The 21,061-nt window shown below is 45.8% G+C and overlaps 1 protein-coding gene across 3 annotated transcripts in view; it reads right to left on the reverse strand.

Moving 5' to 3' along the window:
* The window catches only part of TRIO (trio Rho guanine nucleotide exchange factor), a 355,929-nt gene that overhangs the window by 118,027 nt on the left and 216,841 nt on the right, over positions 1-21,061 (reverse strand). For all 3 annotated transcript variants that reach the window (XR_001919786.1, XM_018065520.1, XM_018065521.1), the window contains exons 17-24: positions 20,269-20,460; positions 19,717-19,866; positions 15,829-15,943; positions 12,224-12,339; positions 8,901-9,023; positions 1,691-1,885; positions 1,475-1,590; positions 579-645 (exon numbers count right to left, since the gene is read on the reverse strand). Coding sequence is in view for 2 of the 3 variants with exons in the window: in XM_018065520.1 (XP_017921009.1) it covers positions 579-645; positions 1,475-1,590; positions 1,691-1,885; positions 8,901-9,023; positions 12,224-12,339; positions 15,829-15,943; positions 19,717-19,866; positions 20,269-20,460 (1,074 nt within the window). In the remaining variant the exon portion in view is untranslated. The remainder of the gene's footprint in view (positions 1-578; positions 646-1,474; positions 1,591-1,690; positions 1,886-8,900; positions 9,024-12,223; positions 12,340-15,828; positions 15,944-19,716; positions 19,867-20,268; positions 20,461-21,061) is intronic.

Below are 21,061 nucleotides of genomic sequence, written 5' to 3' on the forward strand. Positions count from 1 at the left end.
CTTACAAAGCAACATGAGAAACTATTACTAAGACAAATCTCAGTTGCTATTAATATTTGAGCATACTGTCTATTCTTCTCGGCTCTAAATATACTCCCATCTTCAAATCTGGGGATTAAGCTGCTCCTCAAGGTACAAAGGACATTCGTTAAACTACGGAGCATCAGTGGCTGGTTGTAATCGGTAGGCGTGCCTCTCTGAAGCTGCTGTAAAATTCTACAGAGAGAACGTCAGCCAGGCCATCATGTGATAAATGAAACGAGAGGATTAGCGCTGTTATCATCTCTGTAATGAGCGAAAACACGCCTGGAACTTCACAGAAGTGCAGAAACATGCACAGAGGGCTGCCTGTGCACTTTCAATCTCAAAAATAACAACGAAACGGGAGACCAATTTAAGAATTAAATAGGTAAGAATAAACAGTCCTGGCCATCTCCCATGGACTGAGAAGCCTGGCGGGCTACAGTCCATTGGGTTGCAAAGAGCTGGACACGACTGAAGTGACTGACCACATACAAGAATAAACAGCAAGACTGCATATACCCCATCTAAACAAACAAGCAAAAAAACTTACTTACATCCATACACTCCCGGAGGTCTCTTACGTAGGCCTTTTCAGTTTGAATTAGCTCAGCCATTATGAACCTTAAAGCAGAGGAAGACAAGTGACCAGTTTAATTCATAGTCAGGATACAGGCTTATTTTAACTATTCACTTTTAGGGTAAATGAAATAATAAGGTGATTTTAAAAGCATTAGCCAGTGATGTGTTCTGGAAGATTAAAACAAGAATGCGTAAAAGAATAACAGCGCCCAGTCATCAGGTCAAAGAAAAAAAAACATTTCTGAAAAATTTCACTATGGTACCCAGTGATCAGGGTTTCTCAACTTGGCAGTGTTGATGTCTGGGGCTGGATGATGCTTTGCTGGGGGCTGGCCTGGGCACTACAGGACGCTGAACGGCACCCCGGTCTCTGCCCCCAAGATGCCAGTAGCGCTTCCCCCGCCCCACTAGTTGACAACCCAAATGTCTCCACATACTGCCCAATGTCCCTCTGGGGGGAACAAAGCTAGCCCCGACTGACAACCACTGGTTTAGAGCCATCTTTTGTCTCTATTAATACTCAGTAGAGTTTACTAATTGGCAACTTTCAAACTTCAGCACTTGTGTTATTAACTTCTCCTCCCCAGTATTGTCACTCGTGACCTACTGAGGACAAATGACAGCAGAGCAAGTTGTCAACCCCATGAGACAGGGGCACAAGGATAAAACAAGACACTGCTTCCGCATCAGCTGATGTGGGGGCAGTGTACCCAGTAGTCGTTTCTGCTGTGAACACAAAGCACATTCAGAGCAACGAAAAGGATTAATGCCGCTCGGTTTCAGAGCACACACAGAGGCAAGCGTGCTTGTCCAAGTGACATTTCCTTCACATCCTCACTGAATCCTGGCGGGCTCTTTGAGGCCAGCTTACTCTTTCCTGCGGGCAGATTTCCGCTTTTCCTCATTAAGTTCATGGGCGGCGTCTCGGAGTTTCACCTCTGAGCCGGGGATACTGGCCGGAACAATATCCAGCTGAAGACTTTTGCTCTGTGGAATAAGGGAGGCAGCGCACCTCTGTTAATTAAATCAACAAGCAGGACATGAAGACGCAGGTGGTGATTTATCCCGCTGGCACAAAGCAATTTACCGATTTGTTGGAATCTGAAGAAATCCCTAGGGCTTTCTCCAAAGAGGTCCGGTATTTCTCCATCCGCAGAGAGAAGTCTCTGTACCTCTTATCCACGGCAGTGACACATTTTTTTATCTCTGCCGCATGGGCATGCCCCTTTTCACAAAAGCCGTCGGCCAGCTGTATCAATAGCTTCACTCTCTCTTTGGTTTGCTGCGAAAGAACAACAGGAAAAGTATTGTGAAGCAAATGCGTCCAACTGCCGGCAGCCAGAAACACAGTGGTAACTGGCCTACGACTCTCTGAGTTCTGGACAGGAAAACGACCGCTGGGGAGAGACACTCAACGGAACCCCCCAAGTCCACACCAATTCACCTCCCCGTCCCAGACTGGCTCCCTTGGTTTGCCTCTTTCCCCAACAACGAATGGCATTTTCACGACCTCGAAGGAAAAGTCTGGGCTGTTTGGATGGTGTCTTCACGTGGTAGATGGCCAGACCCTGCGGACTGAGCAAGCGGAGACTGGCTCGGGGTGGTGTCTGTGGTCCACGACCCTCCTCCTGTGAAGGCTGCAGGTACTGGGGACAGACAGCCCCCGCCTCATGCTTGTCTATTCTACATCCCCAGTAGACTGAAGGCCTGTTCAGGGCAGCAGCCATCGGAGATTTCCTTTTCCTGAGGCAACCTGTGTGGCCAAGGCGCCTCCCCGACCCCACAGGCACCTAACCAACCCCCTGAAGAGGCGCCACGTCACACGCCCATTTCTTCTTTCTCAGGAGATGATGCAGGAGGACTCACCACAGGGAAGCTGTCTTCACAGACGTATTTTAAACTTGCTCCCCATGTGAAAACTCTCTCTCCAAAATAAATTGATTTCATTTTATATACACATTTGGAGAAGGAAGTGGCAACCCACTCCAGTCTTCTTGCCTGGAGAACTCCATGGACAGAATTCCATGGTTGGCTACAGTCCACAGGGTCACAAAGAGGTGGACACGACTGAGCGACTTTCACTTTTTCACTTCTCATGGGCACACAGGAAAGATCTTTAAGTGAAGGATAACTTTTCCTTTTTAAAGTTAAGGATAACCATAAAACAAGTGTTCTCCCTCCCTCCTTCCCTCTCTCTCTATATATATATAAAATGGACTTCGCTGGTAGGTTAATGGTAAAGAACCTGCCTACTAATGCAGGAGACACAAGAGATGTAGGTTTGATCCCTGGGTCAAGAAGAGCCCCTGGAGAAGGAAACGGCAACCCACTCCAGTATTCTTGTCTGGGAAATCCCATGGACAGAGGAGCCTGGCGGGCTACAGTCCATGGGGTTGCAAAGAGTCAGGTATGACTAAGCACGCATGCACACACACATATTTAAATATATATATATAAACATATCTATAGACACGGCAGTAACTCAAATCTGATTTTTCAGTCACATCCATTGCATTTACTATTTCACTTCTTATTATCACTAGACTTATATCCTTCATTGTTACAACTTCATTTATTATCACTGGTTCAGCTTCCTTCAACATTCCCACTGACATTTCAAATGATTCCAGTTACTCTTCTGTTATGGAATCTGCTTTTCTCAGTTAAGTCATAAAGATTTTCTGGTGAAAGCCTAACATTCAGGAAGTTGACTTTAAAATATCTCTCAAAGGAAGGTCAGGGTTCAAAACCTGGATAAACTATCTAAGTTTGTACAATAAAAGTTTTGAGCAGAATTCACTCTGCAGAGCCAGCTGTCAACAGCCTTAGACTCTACACGAACGCCCTGGGCTTCCCGTGGGTTCCCCCACAGGGTCCAACTTACCCAATGCCCCTCCAGGCTTGCTGGCCTTCAGTTCTGTGCTCCATGGCCCCTTCGGCCTGGAAAGCTGGTCCCCTGAACAGCTCTGTGATTCCTTCATGTCTTGGCTCAAATAAAGGCCATTTTTAACTGGCCTCCCTGACTCTCTTAAAATTGCAGCTCACCTCCCTGCCCCAGGCACCTTCTCTCCATCTGCTCTGCTCTGCTCTGTAGCATCAGTCTCCAAGGAGGTATAATTTACTTGTAAGATCACTGTCTCTCTCCTAGTTAGAATATACCCAGGGACATTTGCTTGTTTTGCTCATTAATATCTCACATGCCTTCTCTGTGTCTGGTACATGGTAGACATTTACCAAATATTTATTGAGATAATAAATTAACATTAGGGCCTTTATACAAGTGTATATACACCTGTAACTTTAATGGATGCAGTAGTTACTTTGGCAAGAATATGTAATATACAAGAAAACAAAACAAAACAAACACCCACATGAAAAGCAAACTCAAGGGACATTACTGTCTCTGTGAAAAAAATGAAAATCACTATTGTGAATTATATAAAACTTGTTTATTGGAGAAACTGTGCAAAACTGACAACATTCTGAAAGTTTCTGGGGCCTTCATCTTGTGTGGAAATGAACTCATGTAGAGTGAGCTCAAAGGAAAATACCTGTCAGACAAACCTTCTGACTTGTTATCAGCACAATACCTTTCTGGTTAAGACAAGCCTAATTATATAACAAGGAAGTAAGAAGTCAAAGCTTCAAACCTAGAAGCATAAATTTCAAAAGGGATTTAAATTAGAAACATTAGTAAATTTTAAGATCAGAGAGAATTAACGTGACTGATGCAGGATTTTTCTAAGAATCAAGTTGCCTGGAGGAGGTTTTCCAACCTTCTGAAAAGCATAGAAAGGTGCTTTACCACCATGTAAGCATTCCTTTCCCAGTGTCATGAATGACATCAGTGGAGGGCACTGCAAACAGCTTATCCTTGAACAATGCCGGGGCTTGGGCACTGCCTCCTGGCTCGCTTCTCACATCACTGCCCCAAAGTGGTCCACACCCTAGGCTTCACTGGGATCATGCACTACTGTAGTACTTATCTGTCAAAAGAAATCTGAGTATAAGTGGACCCACACGGTCCAAACCTGTGCGGTCTAAAGGCCAACCGTGTATCTTTAAGGGGTTAAGAAAGTGGTTTCATGTTTTAAGTGGTGGGGACATTGAAGTAAAGATAAAAAGAGACAATTGGCCTACACTAAAACAGAAAACAAAAACCACCAAGAAACCAAAGGAAGATTTTCACATATGTCAAAAATACATCATGAAACAGACTAGTTGTCTGTATGTGACACCAATAGGCTGATTCTGATTATATGAAACTCAACGCAGACCAGATTTCCCATAGGCAAAGCATGGTAGATCTATAAATCTTCCATGTATAAACTTCATTTAAACAGAAAAATGCTAATCAGAGAGTCAAAGGCTTCTTGATGAAATCTACCACAGCCTATCAAAGATGGCAGCCCTCGTCCCTATGGCTGTCTTTTGTTCTTATTGTTTAACATGCGTGTATATGGTGTTGGAGAAGACTCTTGAGAGTCCCTTGGACTGCAAGGAGATCCAACCAGTCCATTCTGAAGGAGATCAACCCTGGGATTTCTTTGGAAGGAATGATGCTAAAGCTGAAGCTCCAGTACTTTGGCCACCTCATGTGAAGAGTTGACTCATTGGAAAAGACTCTGATGCTGGGAGGGATTGGGGGAAGGAGGAGAAGGGGACGACAGAGGATGAGATGGCTGGATGGCATCACGGACTTGATGGACGTGAGTCTGAGTGAACTCCGGGAGTTGGTGATGGACAGGCCTGGCGTGCTGCAATTCATGGGGTTGCAAAGAGTCGGACACGACTGAGCAACTGAACTGAACTGAATACACATTTACTTATTCATCAAGTTACTGCTGGTTTCTCCAATCAGAACATGCAGTCCATGAGCTCAGCACAGACAGTAGCTCGTGGTGCACAGCAGCGGCTCAATAAGTAATTGCTGAATGAATAAATGAATGGTGTGAGCAAAACTACATGGACTGAATCTGCGAATCCACGAACCTTTTATAATACTGTATTTTTATTTTAACTGGTACTTTTTAAATGCATTCATGTATTGTATTTGAATTGTACTTGAATTTGAATACATTCAAAGTGTATTTGAATTCACAGAATTCAAAATTCAAAGGACACAAAAGGACACAAAGTGAAAAGTCTTCTCACTCCACATAGGCCTGTTGCCTGTATCAGCTTTGTGCGCGTGATGCCGGACATTTTATTACATACAAACAAGTGTTTCTAGGTACACGTGTCGTTTTCTCCCTTTCATTTTTTTTGCATGAATGCATATGATAAGCACTGCTGGGCACCTGGCGCCTCTTTTAACAACTCCTGCTTCTGCTTTACCAGCAGGACACAGCAGCCTCCTTGCTTGTGTAAAGAGATTTTTATGAAAGCAGATTTTTGTTTTTAAAGTATACAAATATTATAATTCAAACAACTTCATCTTTAGGCATAATCAACGGACTGGAGAAAAATAAAGGCAGACTGAACGCTTAAGCCCACAAACTCAAAAGAGCCTTATTCGTGGTGTTCTCAGGTGACCAGAAACCCGGAGACAATATAGATTCAATGGTCTCGGACACCATCTAGTCAAAGAAGGTGTTTGGCACAGGAGACTGGCAATCAGGGAGCCGTGTGAGGAGAGGGTGACAAGATTGTGAGGTCAGCCTGAGGCAGAGGGTCTCATAAAAACCACCTGGGGAGATGGTTAGAGATGCTCTTTGTCAGGTCCTGCTCCCAGCGAGTCCAGGTCAGTATGTGAGGAGTCTGGTGAGGACTGAAATCTCTTCTAAGTAAACATCCAGGGCCTGGATGCAGGTGGTGCGTGCAAAGCATTCTGAGAAAATTACTGCCTTGAGTTGCAAAGGAATCAAGATGAGCCTTAATCAGACAGTGAGGAGAGACTTTATTTCCATTAACCCTGAAAACGTGAGATACTAATTATGTAACTACTGGATTGGAAGATGTCATGTCAGAGCAAGAAGAAAGTTTCTCTGTTTAACAACAGAAAAATGACTTCTTAGGAGACAGTAAGATGGAGGGGGACAGAAGGTGAGCAAGGGCCTCACTTCAACATGAAAAACTCAATGATGTCTCCCAGCAGCACAGCGGGAGTTTGCTGATGAAAGGGAAAAGTAGCCAGAAACCAAGGAAAAAATGCTAAGAAAATAAAAAGTGTGAGCTGCTCCTTCAAAATCCATGAGCTCCTCTCAGCAAAAAGGATTCCATATACCCAACAGACGAAACAGCTCTGTGTATTCGGAAAACAGAGAGGTCAAATTTCACCTGTGATTTTTTTTTTTTTTACAAAATGTGAGCCAAAAATATGCCTCTTACTGCTCATTCTTCCAAAAACCACAAGCCAAGTTTGAGGAAAAGGAAAATTTAGGAATAATGGTAAAGTCCCTTTGTACAGCCTCTACTGGTGGCACAAAGCTGCCGCAATGCTTAGTCCTAGACAGTGACATTCGCACCCCCCCGTGTGCAGGGTGTGTCCCCCCCCCCAAGTTGTGCAGAACGGCTGTCTGGCTGCACATGTGGCCGGCATTCACGGGAATTTAAGTTGGGGCAAAGAAGCAAAACTTCAATCTACTTGAGTGGTATCTTAGGCATTTTCCTTGCACCTTTATAACCAAAGGACACTCAAGAAACAAATATAAATCATCAAATGCACACAATAACTGTATTTATTATCCAATTACAAACAAAAAATAACAATTACACAGCCAAAGCCGTGCTGGAGCGAGAGGAAGGGAAGGCAAAGACGTGATGCTTACCTGCAGAGGCAGCAAAGGCCAGCTCCCCTCAACTGAGCAGGCGGGGGGCCCCTCGGAGCACCCGTGGCCCCTCTGGGTGTTAACCTCCCACTGAACGCCAAGGCTCCCCGCCGAGCCCCACTGGCCTGTGGGCTCCTCCAGAACGGAGACCGTGGGTTCCCACAGCCCAGAATCCAGAGGCTGAACGAAAAAATGAATTTACAGCTTGTGGTGGGGGCGGGGCCCTGGGGAGCAGCGCCCAGGGAAGATTACCGGGAAGTCAGAAATCGCTACAGAAAGTGTGAAAAGTACAAATCGACATGATACAAAGTAACTGTTGTCATCCTAAATGATTCAAAAATTCCCCATTGATATGCTCTCAAAGCCAAGTTAAGGGCCACCCGAGAAAATCAATCTTCTTACCTTACAAGAAGACTACTACTCTTTAAGCACAATTGCTACCCAGCTTGACCACTGATTTTCTACTCTTAAATCTGAACCAACTTTTTCTAAAACCTTAAAATCATCCGAAACAGAGGTGCTTCTGAAAACTGTACAAAGAATGCATATTCAAAGCTCTGAAAAACAAAAATACCACCAGTTGAGAAGATAAGCCTAAAAACCCCAAAAATGTTTTGTGGTTAAAAAAAAAAAGGAATTAGCCCTGCAAATATGTATTTCAATTGAGAAAATATTCATGCTGATATGTGAATTCTTGCATACTTGCTTAAAAATTCATAGTCATACGCACTGTCTATGCCATAGAGATGTATTTAATTCTGCAGGAAAGTGAAAATGTCTCCAGTTGTATAAACCTATGAATAGCTACTGACATAAACTGTGCCAACCATCAAACTCAGACAGCTTCAGGACTGGACAGCCAGGCGTGATGCCACTGTATCTGGGCATGATGCTACTGTAACAGTTTCCACTGCTTAAGACAAGGAAAGGAAACACCCACAGGATCCGCCTAAGTCAAGCTGGGAACACCAGTGTTCCATAAAAATAGCAAGTACTTGGAAAATACCTTGGGAAATAAAACAGAATGAAAATAAGAGAAGAATAATGAAAAGGACCAAGAAGTGAGAAGAAATAAAGGAGGAGTGGGGCTTTCCAGAAAATCCGAGGAATAAGAGGAAACAGATAAATGAAGGCACAGGTGGGGACAGCGTGAAAAGGGCTCAGAATTGTCCCTGAATTAAGGTCTAACGGCCCCTCTGGCCCACCCCATTCCTCCATTTTATAAGGTACGTCTTCAACGATATTTTTAAGACCTTATTTATACAAAATAGGATTCCCCGGTGGCTGAGATGGTAAAGAAGTCTCCTGTGTGGGTTCAGTCCCTGCGTCAGGAAGATCCCCTGGAGAAGGAAATGGCAACCCACTCTAGTATTCTTGCCTGCAGACTCCCATGGACATAGGAGCCCAGTGGCTACAGTCCACGGGCCACACAGAGTCGGACATGACTGAGCATGCACACACATGCGGTTCGAGGTTATCTGGGCAACACCCGGCAGCCACTGAGGCCTGGGGCCGCTGCGAGCTCACCTTGGCGGTGATCTGAAAGTCCTCGTGCTCCTTCAGCAGCTCCTGGGTGTGCTGGATGCTCGAGCCCGTGGACGTGTGCGTGGACAGGTAGAACTCCCCGCTGTCGTGGATCCACTCCAGAGCCTAGATGCAGGAGTGGGAGAGAGTTCAGGCCTCGGCGGCGGTGAAGCAAGGCCCTGCTCCCCGGCATCTCATTTAAACACCCGCAGGCCCAGGCTGGCCCGCCAGCTAGAAACTCTCCCTCAAAGAGAGACGAGCATCTCAAGCACGTATCCTCCTTCCAAAAGGAGAAGAAAAAGTGGACCTTCTGGAAAAATGGGATCGTGTCACTTGGGCATCCACAAGGCCTAACAAGTTCAAGAGTTTCTTACGACCTTGGACCTAAAGGACCACAAGAGTGCACTGAACATCCTTCCTGAAGAGGCCTGAGACAGCGTGCATGAGGTCGGAGACCCTGGAGCTGCTGAACACTGACATTCACGTCATGGGACTTGAGAACCTTCCTGGGGAGCTCTAACTAATAAAAGAAGAGAGAGAGAGAGAAAAGAAAGCAGGCGCAAAGGCCCAACTTTCAAATGTGCAGCTTGAGGCCTTTCTCACTGTTCCTGCCTTCAGCGGGCCCTCGGGCAGCACCCACTTGCCTTCTGGGGGCTCCCACAGAGGAGCCTTCTCATTACATGTAAGATGCTCCGGGACAGGCTGGAGGGAGCTGAGGCTCAACCTCCCAGATGGAGGAGAGAGATGACACCGCATGGGAAGAGGGGGGCTGGCCAGGCTCAGGCTGCAACAGAAGGATACAGTTTAACTCCTACTCCCTCCTTCATGTTTTTAGACAGAAGCAGTTTTTCCCCTTCTACCCGCTTTGCAAATGAAATCAAACTTGCTTAAACATACGCACCTAAAAAAGGAACACTACAGAAAAAACACGTAAAAGCAAAAATGCTTCCATATCTGCCCTCATAATCTCTGGGTCCAGTGTGATTTGCTGGTCTAAGAACAGAAGCATCACTGTCTCTATTAACACTTTTATTTTTGAAAAGAAAGCCACAACCCAGAAGACTTGCTGTGCACCATCCTGGCTGAGAATTTACTTTTGTTTTGCTGGAGTGTAGCTATTCCACCTCGAAAGCAATGCTGACACTGAGTCAAGGCAGAAACCATGGAGGTCAGTTCCCTCAAAGGTCCCTAGCGGTTCTGCTCACAGAGGGAGCGGTGCCTGAGTGTCTACCACGCAGGCAGGTGCTGAGGGGGGCGCTCGGGATGGGAGAGGCCAGGGCCCTGTCCTTGTGACCCGGAGGGACTCCCTGGCTGAGAAGGGATGGGCTGAGAGGGAAGAGCCCTGGGCAGGGGGAGGGGGGAACCTTGGGGGTCACAGGGCCTGGATCTTTGGCCTGGAAGTGAATGGGGTTGCTGTTTGGAAAAGGGATTGGCAAGGAAGCAACATTGGTTAGCAAACTGGCCCAGAGGTGTAGACAGGACACGGCTGGGCAGGTTCCCGAGCTGGCTCAAAGTGGGAGAGGGGAGGGCAGAGGAACCCAATGAAGGGGTGGGAATGGGAAGATGAGGGGAAGGCAGAAATCAGGGAAGACACGGGGGGACACGGCACGCGGGGAGCCTCAGGTCCACTTCGGCTTTGGTTAAGGCCCCAGTGGAAGGAGGGAGGTGGGGTCTCTAAATCCGGACACCAGAAACGGGAGGTCAGGGCTGGGAGATACCGATAGTGTGCGATAAGGAGAGAGGAAAAAGAAACAAGAACGAGCCCTGAACTGAACGCCAGCTTGCAGGAGATAAGGGAGGGAGGAGCAGCCCGGAGCCCCGAGGGGCGCAGAGCAGAGGCGGGGTCTCTGGCCACAGGCCCACCCGGAACCCCAGGGCCTCGTCCCGAACCCTCGAGCCGGCCGGGGCCACCAAGACCAGCGTGTCCCACACTCGGTATTTCCTGCGTGTCTGCTGTTACTGTGCAGACCAGAGCCCAGCCCAACAGGGCCGCAGGGCTGACGGTCATCCTCTGTCACGGCAAAAACGGAATGATCTTAAATTTCCGGCAAATGAGCTGACTTTAGGAAACAGCAGCAGCGTGTTCCATTATTTCTCTTTGTCAAGGGAATTATTTACAACTTTGTTCTCTGTTGCTGAATGACTACTTGTCTTTCAACAGAGAGATAAGAAAGATGTGTGAGAGAAGATGATGAAACCGTCTCTAATTAGAAATCAAATCAGGCCTCTGTCAATCTGAAATATGGTTGGATTCTCTTTTTGAAAATGTTAAGAAAGTGGACTTTAAACACTAAAAAATACTACTGCTCTCCGCCCCTGCTGGCCATTATGATCACTGCATCCTGGAGAGTCAGTCAAGATGAGGGAGAGGCCAGGTTAGGGTCAGGGCACCAGGTCCGGGGACCCTGAATCCTGCTTCCACCCTGGGACACCAAGCAGTTCTGGGCAGCAGGCCCCACGGTGAGAGACTGACATTTACCAGATTAAAGGGAGTCTGTTCCACAAGAGGGAAACCTGTGCGGAGAAAAACACTCTTTCTGTGACTAGACACCTACTCTGGGTCAGGTCTGCGTCAGGGAGGTTTCCAGGAGGATGGAGCAGACGGTGCAGGTCCGGCGCGGTCCCCGGGGACTAGGAGCCCTGGGGAGGCCCCGGGGACTGAGACAGCTCACGGGGTTCCGAGAAAAGCTCCATCCCCTCCCCGCTCCCGCCCCTCCAGACTCTGTGCTAACAATTTATGGATTCTTACATGACTGTTAAGGCCAAAGAGAAGTGACGGGAATCTTCCTGTTTGAGTTAGAATCAGACAGACTTTACCCTAAAACGACCTCCACGACTGATCATTGGGGCTGAAGGCCTTGATCCCAAAATGACTTCTGAGGGGTCGGGGGGATATGGCAAACGCATCCTCTCGATGTCTCTGCCTTAGCCAAAGGTACGGCAGAGTTTTTTGACTCTACTGAATTCTGAGAAATGCTGCCACAGTTCTCAACATTAGCTCCATTTATCTGAAAAGCACAATTTGTATCTTGAAAATGTAGACACAGTGATCTAAAAAGCTGCGCCTGTATTATTTTCCAGTGACTGAAATCATCATGATGGTGACTGCTGGGCAGAGCTGAATGGCATGCTTGTTGAGGCCAAAATCACCGAGGGACACACGTGCACGAGGCTGTGGGGTTTTCCTGCAACGAACTTAAGTAAAAGGCAAGGCAAAGTGGTGTCTGCGCATGAGGGCGTGATCTGCCATCCACTGCAGGGTCAGCAGCTGCCCATCTGATGGCGGCAGCCTGAGCGTGGGGAGCAGGGGCCGGAGGGTGACTGACCTGCTTGGCGCTTCGCTCAAAGACCACGTACTGCTGGCACTGGTCCAGCCGCCGCTTCCTCATGGTCCAGTAGTGCAGCACCCTATTCTCCCGCTGGAAGAGCTCGTTCAAGATATCTGAGAGAGCAAGCAGAGAGCCGCACAGCAGTGCCCGCAGTCAATCAACATGCCCGGAAAATGGCAGGCATCTTTATATTTAGAGATTTTTAAACGCAAATGCCCCTGCAGATCATCAGATACTGAGCCACGCTGCCTGCCTGCCTGGTTGTCTTCACATGCCTGTCCAGACCGCTCCAGCTCACTCTTAAGACTGAGGTCACTGGACACTGAGCCAGCCTCTAACCCCTCAGGTCAGCAGGGTCAGTGGGGTAGCGACTGTGCTCCTTGTTGGGGAAATCTGAGGATGCCTGGGAAAACACCATTATTAGGTATTTTGTGCAAGACCCTGAGAACATTCCCGCAGAAGGGACTTCAGCAGGTCTTCAACTAAAATTAATAAATTAATTCACACACACACACAAAAACGCCAGTCAAAATGGTGGCGCGGTAGAAGAAAATGAAGGGTGTTAAAAACAAAACCAAAACCAAACTCTTAGGAGAGGAGAGGACGTGAAGTCAAGAAGCACGAAGCCAGAAAGGAAAACGTAAGACAACAATCTGATTACATGACAATTAAAATTGTCATGATCAAATGAAACAGCGCATACATAAAAATATTACACCAATGAAGAGCCCAGAAAAACCACTGGGAACAAATGAGACATGGATCTAATTTACCAACTGCTGCTGCTAAGTCGCTTCAGTTGTGTCCGACACTGTGCGACCCCATAGATGGCAGCCCACCAGGCTCCCCCCGTCCTTGGGAATTCTCCAGGCAAGAACACTGGAGTGGGTTGCCATTTCCTTCTCCAATGCATGAAAGTGAAAAGTGAAAGTGAAGTCGCTCAGTCGTGTCCGACTCCTAGCGATCCCAGGGACTGCAGCCTACCAGGCTCCTCCGTTCATGGGATTTTCCAGGCAAGAGTACTGGAGTGGGGTTGCCATTGCCTTCTCCGAATTTACCGACTAGTGAATGGGGAAAATGTGAATAACCTGTCGGCAAAATGAGCAAGGCATACAAACATGAAGGTCGTGATTTTATGAAATGATATGTGGCCAACTAAAAATATGGACACACGTTTCGTCTCACTCAAGCAACGGGATCAGTTTTCGCCATTTTCCTGGCCAGGACCATGCTGCCCTGGGCTGGAGGGACAGGGGAAACCTGCGTACGTGTATTACTGGGGGAGGGAAATGGAGTACAGACCCAGCAGATGGTAACTGGGCAACGGGCAATGACAGCGAGGTGTGCGCAACCTTGAACCAGGTATTTATCTTTCAGATACGCTGCTGATACAAGCTCCCAACACGACCTGTACAGATGCACACACACCGAGGTGCTGTTTGCAAAAACTGGCAGCAACGTAAGAGAACGTCAGTTAGGGGTCACGTTAAATCAATTACGGAATCGGTACAGTGCTGGACAAGAAAAACAACAGACCAGGTCTCTCAATTCTGATATAGAGTAAGATTATTACTAAGTGAAAGACGAAACTTGCAGGGGAATATAGTCCCGTTGTGATTAAAAAAAAAAAAACACACACACACACAAAAACGAAAAAGCCAGATGGGTGAGTTGAAGCTAAACATGTTTGTATCTGGATGTCCATCTACACGCACAGAAGGGATGCACAAAGGTCCTCACAGAGGTTACCACTGGCAAAGGAATTAGGTAATTTATAAAGTCTGTACACTTTAAAAATCCTTTACAGTGAGTCTGTTTTTACTCAAGAATTTTATAAAATAAACAGATTAAAAAAAAAAACAACTTTAGAAAAAGATTCCCTGACTGGAATTGCAAATCAAATAAGTGATATCTAGAATATAACTTGATTGGAAAACAACTTTCCCACAAACATTTACCAAGTTCCTCACAGCTCAGTGCTGTGAGAAGCAGGAGCCTGCGAGTCACATGTACCCGCAGCTTGGTGGTTGGTATTGCTATGGTCTCTTTGCTTGAGAAAGTGAACTAGTTTAGTGAAACTAATTAGGACTGAAACTTGAAACCTGTCAAAAAATTAACCTACTGCTTAAAATGAAATGGCTCTAAGTCTTTTCTAGTCTATTATTTTTGTAGCCTCTGCCTGAGGCAGTGCTGAGGCTTGGGTGAGGATGGAAGCTGATAGAACAATGCCCAAGTATCAATAGTTTTAAACAACTCTCATCATTTCCTGAGGACCCACTTCCATGTCATTCCAATTCAACTTGTAGAAACAATTATGATTAAGTTGAAAGTGATATATCACTTGGATGCATTTTTATTGCAAAATAGTCAATCAGAATTCTATGGCTTAAAAATTATCAGTAGCCTTAACTTCCACTTGTCTCAATGCTACCTACAGTCTAGTATAATTGCTCCCAGGTCTTTTTCGATGCATTTCTGAATGTGTGTATATGGTTTTTACAGATTTTTAAATTCAAAGGATACCCATCTACATAACTTTCTTTTGCAATTTGCTTTTATTAATACTGCTTTAAGTATATAAAACTGGTAACAGTGTAGCAATAAAATGGGTATATCATTTTTGTGATTTAAACTTTTAAAAATAATTGGCCTATAGATAATTCTGGTTTTCATTTTTCCCCCAATTCATATTTTCACTTACTTTGAATAAAACAGTCTATGTTAATAAATATCTTGAACATGTTGCATTTTCTCCCTCAACTTGACTCAATAAATTATAAACCTATGTTTATTAAATATTTTATTACTAAAGTAAGATAACTTATGATTAACAGAATTAAAGACATTTAAAATGAACCCCTAGTGGACATTTAATTTCCAAATATGTGGGGTTTTTATAGTATCTTTGATATTAATTTCTCATTTTGACATTAGTTTCTCATTTACATGCTTTCTTCTCTGCAATCACCCTCTGTGATTTTTCATTCTAACTTTATTGAAGCTTTCAATGGCTAAGTCAAAGATCTCTCTTGGTAAATGTCACACTGCACTTAAAAAAAGGGGTTCTTTTCAAATATCTTTTGATACTGATTTCTAACATAATTCCACAGTGATAAGAGAACAGACTCTGTATGACTTCAATACCTTTAGACCATGAAACTCTTGCACATTGTTTTATGTCCCTGGATATGTTCCAGCGTCTCCTAGTTTATCGTCTATGGGAATTGGAATGGAATTTGTATCCTACTGTTGTGTGAAAACTGGATAAATCTTAACTGTGTTGAACTGGTGCAGAGTGCTTTCCAGGTCTACTACATCCTCTACTTCTCTGCATTTTCATTCTACAAATTTTTGCGAGTTTGATATTGTAACCCCAACTAAAAGTCTTAATTATCTACTTAAAACACTGTAATATATAGTGGAACTATATGTAACTTAGTTCTGTGTCTTCCAAGTCTCCTATAAATGTAATATCATACTTTCATAACTGAAACAAAAATAAAAACACCAAAAATTTTTTTAAAAGATGAAACGAGGCCCTGGAGCAGACGTCCGAGCATCCGCTGCCCGCTGCTCCGCCAGCCGAGCCCTGGCGCACTCACTTTTCACTTGCTGCTCGGGGGCTTTGATGTGTGTCACCATGCCTGGCATGTTCACGCTGTTCCTGTGCAGGTACTTCAGGAAGACGTCCGCATTCCTCCTGGCAAGCGTGCAAGCCTAAGCAACAAAGCAGAGCAACATGTTCACAGGGTTCACACAGACATGCCTTCGGTGTATACCACTGACGGGGGCATGGAGCTCTATCACACATCTAAAGCGTCCATCTGGCCAATTTGTAGTCTGGAGAATACATAGGCTGAATCCCATTGCAATTAAAAAAAAAAAATCTCAGTCTTGGCACCTTTGCTCCGATGAAGCCAGCTGCTATGTTGAGAGCCACCTTATGGCGAGGTCTAGGGGGCCAGGGACTGAAGGTGACCACTGGGCTGCAGCCAGAGGGGAAGTGACGCCTTTCTTCCCAGTTTAGCCTTGAGGTGACTGCATCCCTGGCCAATACCTGATCGTAGCCCTGGGAGAAACTCTAGGTTGGAGGGCTGGGTTAAACCGTACTGGGAATTCTGCAGTGGGCAGACAGTACGTATTTTCGGCTCTCGAGTCACGCAGTCTCTGTGTCTCTGCTGTACCTACTCAACCTGCCCACTGTAGCTGAAGGCAGCCACGGATGACACTTAAATCAATGTGAGTAAATGCATTTAGCCGTCAGGTCTTAGCCTGTAACCCTTTGGTTTGAGCCACTGAACTGCACGGTGGTTTGTTATATGGTTTTACTGCGGTAACAGACAACTGACAGCATACGTTTAGAAGTCAAATAAGTAATTTCATTAGTGTATTAAAGTTTTATTTAACAGAAGACAGATAAATATAAATCAAAATGGTTCGGGGGATTAAAGGGATTAAAATCCCTTAATTATATTAGAAAGGGAAATATCTTGCCCATTGCTTAGCCCACATCTGGAGTCAATCTTTTCCTCAAGGAGCTCCGTGTCCTTCTTGTAAGTGAACGGTACTAAGAGCCCACAACCTGGGCACAAGGGACACTCGTCATCAGTGGGCTGAGCACTGTTCCTAGGCCTTTTCAGGGGCTGCGGTTATCTTTTTTTTAATGAGAAAAATACACCATGAGCCTCTACTGATCAGACTGAAATAAGCTGTCATGTCAAACAGCAAGAAAGTCATGAAGACTGCTAGGGTCATGTCAAAAGGATGTCCGAGCCAGCCTGGCTGGAAAGGGCTGTCACCAGCAGGACAAATTTAGGATATGAAAAGACATACACCTGAATTCAGCGAGTGACTGAAACACACCAAATGCTAAAATCCATGATGATGCTACAAGAACACACTGATCATAGGCAGAGGTTGCCGGGGAAACAGCTCATTATTCTGAAAATCATCAACAGAGGGAAACGGTCACGCATAAATCCCACATTATTTGGCCAAACTCTATTCTAGCGTAACCAAATAACTGAGGAGGAAATAATTTCCATCTAACCAAGACAGAAGGAACAATAAGATTACCACCCTGGTGCAGCTCCTCATGAAGTGATACCACCACTGGCAGCTAAACCCAGTGGATTAAAGGCTGATGTGAAAGTACACGAGGGATGCTACGGGCTTACCGTGTCTGAGGCTCTGATAAACCTTCAGATCACAGAGACAGCAGGAGGGGACAGTGCAGGTCCCGAGGCAATGCCATGGGAAACACAGAGCATCACCCATGAGGCACCCTAAGTACGCCCCACACACTCACTCAAACCCAAACCTGATCAAGGCCCTCCATCCAGCCAAGAGAAATGGAGAGAATCCAGGATGGTGCTAAGTGACCCACAGGATGCAATCATCAGACCCGGGGTGAGGGAAACTCCACAGTATGAATAATTCATTTCTTTTCTTAATAAATGCTAATTGAAAAAGGGAGGATAGGTTTAGACTGAGATTTAAGAGACATACCAAACAAATCAATGCATGGGCCTTGTCTGGATTTTAATTAAGACCAGGTATAGAAACAAATTCATGAGACACCTGGAGAAATTTGAACACTGCTGAATTTTACATAAAATAAGTTGTTATTACTTTTTCAGATCCGATAATGGTATTCTGGTTACAGAACGGTTTCAGAGGGATTCCCTAGCGGCTCAGATGGTAAAGAATCTGCCGGCAATGCAGGAGACCTGGGTTCAATCCCTGGGTCAGGAAGATCCCCTGGAGGAGGAAATGGCCACCCACTCCAGTACTCTTGCCTGAAGAATTCCACGGACAGAGAAGCCTGGAGGACTACCGTCCATGGGGTCACAAAAGAGCTGGACACGACTGAGCGACTAACACTTTCATACCTTCAATGGTTTCAGAAAGGAAGAATTTAAATACTTAGACACACACAGAAGTACTTATAAATACACTGGCATAATACCTAGAATTTAAAATTATCCAGTAAAGATGGGCTTATACCCACATGTTGGTAATGACTGAAGCTGGGTGAGAAGTACACAGGGGTTCATTATCCATTCTCTCAATTTTTGTACACAGTTTTAAACTTCTACAATAAAATGTTTGAAAATGTCCAACATGTCAAAGACATAATCCTAGATGAATGAAAGAATCTGACCCGGTCTGTGTTTGATTTTTGTTTGTCAACTTAAACGGCAGCAACAAGCAGGGGTAGGGGCTTTCAGGTTCTATTTGAACAGTTGTAACTGAAGACCCCGGAAGCTCCATTTTCCCACCTTAATTTGCTTAAAAGAAAACCTCTGTGGGAGAAGCTCATAACAGGTCAGATACTAGGTTTAAGAGTTTTCAAAGAGTTACAATTTGCTCTCTCAGACCAAACAATAACTCTAATAACTCTGTCAGCTCAGAGGATCACCTTCAAAATGAAACAGAAACAGAAGTGATTACACATGACCGGATATGGTGTCGGCCAAGGTCAAGATGCTGGAGCCACGAGGAAAACTCAACTCCTTCAAGCAACAGTGGACACTAAACTCCAAACCTATTTTCAACACGTCTGAGTGGCCACCAGCAGAACCCAGGAGGTCATTTTCACAAGTGGAAGAATGCAAGGTGGAAAACCGTTCCAAATTAATGTAGCTAAACCTTTCAACCCCTTTTTAAAATTTAACTGTTGTGAAGCACACCAGTGACTCATGTGTGACTGTATATGAAAATAACAAGGCAGCCTTGAAAAGTGACTTATTTAAACCTTCTTAGAGTCAAGACTTCCGGCTGGGCCTGAATGGGATTAATTTCTCGTGCAGGAAACGTTTCCTGAATAAGTATTAGTAACTGGTCCTGTGACCCCAAGGGGCGTTCCTGCTCTGTGTCCACTCTACACTGGGCTCACACATGTTCCAAGATGGTCTTTGTTCCTAAAAAGGCTGAATTTCCAAAGAAGAGTATTTTGAGCTCTAAGCACTTTTGTTTCAGCAAATCAATTTCTGCATGTCAGTTCAGAATCACTTGGTATTGGAACTTCTACCCATTCTTCACACACACGGATTTCTGTCTAGGTCTTTCTCTGTGAAAACTAGGAGAGCGTAAATCACAACTGAAAAAAGACTTCAAGATCTCTGATCAGTTAACTTGTTGCTGATACAAAAGTGAAAGGTGATAGTCACTCAGTCATGTCTGACCCTTCGTGACCCCATGGACTGTAGCCTGCCAGGTTCCTCTCTGTCCATGGGATTCTCCAGGCAAGAATACTGGTGTGGGTAGCCTTCTCTAGGGGATCTTCCCGACCCAGGGATCGAACCTGAGTCTCCTATATTGCAGGTGGATTTTTTTTTACCGTCTGAGCCACCAAGGTAGCAGGGTCACCCCATCACTCCCTACACTGGGGGCATGCGGGGACGAAGGCACCCAGATACTCCCCAGGCTCAGGTGGGCCTATGAACCCCGTGAGTGAGGGACCAGCACCCAGAAGGCCAGCTCCATACCTTCAGGAACGCTTCCTTCTGCTCGAGGTGCTTGCTGATCATGGGGGTGACGTGGTCCGTCTCGGAGTTGGGGCCCAGCTTGTCAGCCCCTCCACACCAGTCCTCTTCCCTCTTGTACTCCTGCTCCAGGCTCTCCAGGACACTGCAGACCTGTGGCGGGACAGGGGCCGGGCTCAGTGGGGCCTCCTGGCAGGGGACAGGAGGGGTGACCGGTCCTGGCTCGAGCACTGAGGCCATCACCAGATATGGGAATGCACGTGGGCTTTTCAGAACAAGGACAGACGAAAGGGGATTTTCCTGTCTCAATCCGCCCTGCTTCAGGACGTATATTTAAATAAGAGGGAAAGGGATGTCTCTTCTCAGATCCTTTCCAACTTGTTATTCCTTGATACCTAAGGAATAATAATCCTAATAAGCAAGAATAATCCGAAGTCTATGGGGCTGCTCTCCTCTGCTACACTGGGACTTGACTGGTCCGGGAATGCCTGGCCAGGCAGGGACTCAGTCGCCCGAGGGAGTAGGGCCTCGGGGCGCGTGGGCAGGGGCCCCCACCTGCTCCGAGGTCTTGTAGAAGGCCACGGACGCGTTCACCAGCTTCAGCCGGTCTTCCATCTTGAGCATGAGCTGCTGCCAGTGCGAGGCGACCTTCTCGGCGCAGTCGCGGATCATGTCCATGTCGTAGTGATTGGCTTGCAGCATGGCCTCGGCCTTCTGCTGGACCTGCAGGGCGCTCTGGTGTGTCTTCTAAGGGAGAGGGGAGAGGGGAGGCTCTTGAGTTGGGTGAGGGTCACGCCACACACTCACGGGGAAGGCTGCGGCTTCTTTAGTGCTGCTTGCTTTCACGGAAACAACTCCAGTTAACACGACTTCATTAGGACACTTGGAAAAACACGGCCGACAGGTTAGCAAAAGGAAGTCCTTATGCCGACCCACAATTGTGTTTACCCAATGAAGGATGAAATAAATGCCTTAGGAATTTTCCAGCATGGGTCTCAGCTGCGGGATTTTCAACTTTTCAGAAACAGCAGGAAAAACCCTTAGTGGCCAATATTCTAGAAAAAAAAAAGCTGCTGAAATGTTCTGAGTGTATTGTGCCCATTGATCCTTCTCCTAAGAGCAGCCAGAGGCAAATGAATGAGTGGAGAAAAAGGTGGTCTAAATGAACACTCTTTATTTCACTTGGACCTTATACTTTGGACAAGTCAGGTTTTCAAGAACTATTGATTAAAAGAAAAAAGATAAAGAAAGACACAGTTAGAAAAAGCCAAGAATGAACCAACTCTGGAGGTCCGAGCCAGACAATGGATCTATGAAAATCCACTGGATTTATGAAAATAACAATGGA

The sequence above is a fragment of the Capra hircus genome, chromosome 20 (assembly GCF_001704415.2).
Source record: "Capra hircus breed San Clemente chromosome 20, ASM170441v1, whole genome shotgun sequence".
Classification (NCBI taxonomy): domain Eukaryota; kingdom Metazoa; phylum Chordata; class Mammalia; order Artiodactyla; family Bovidae; genus Capra; species Capra hircus.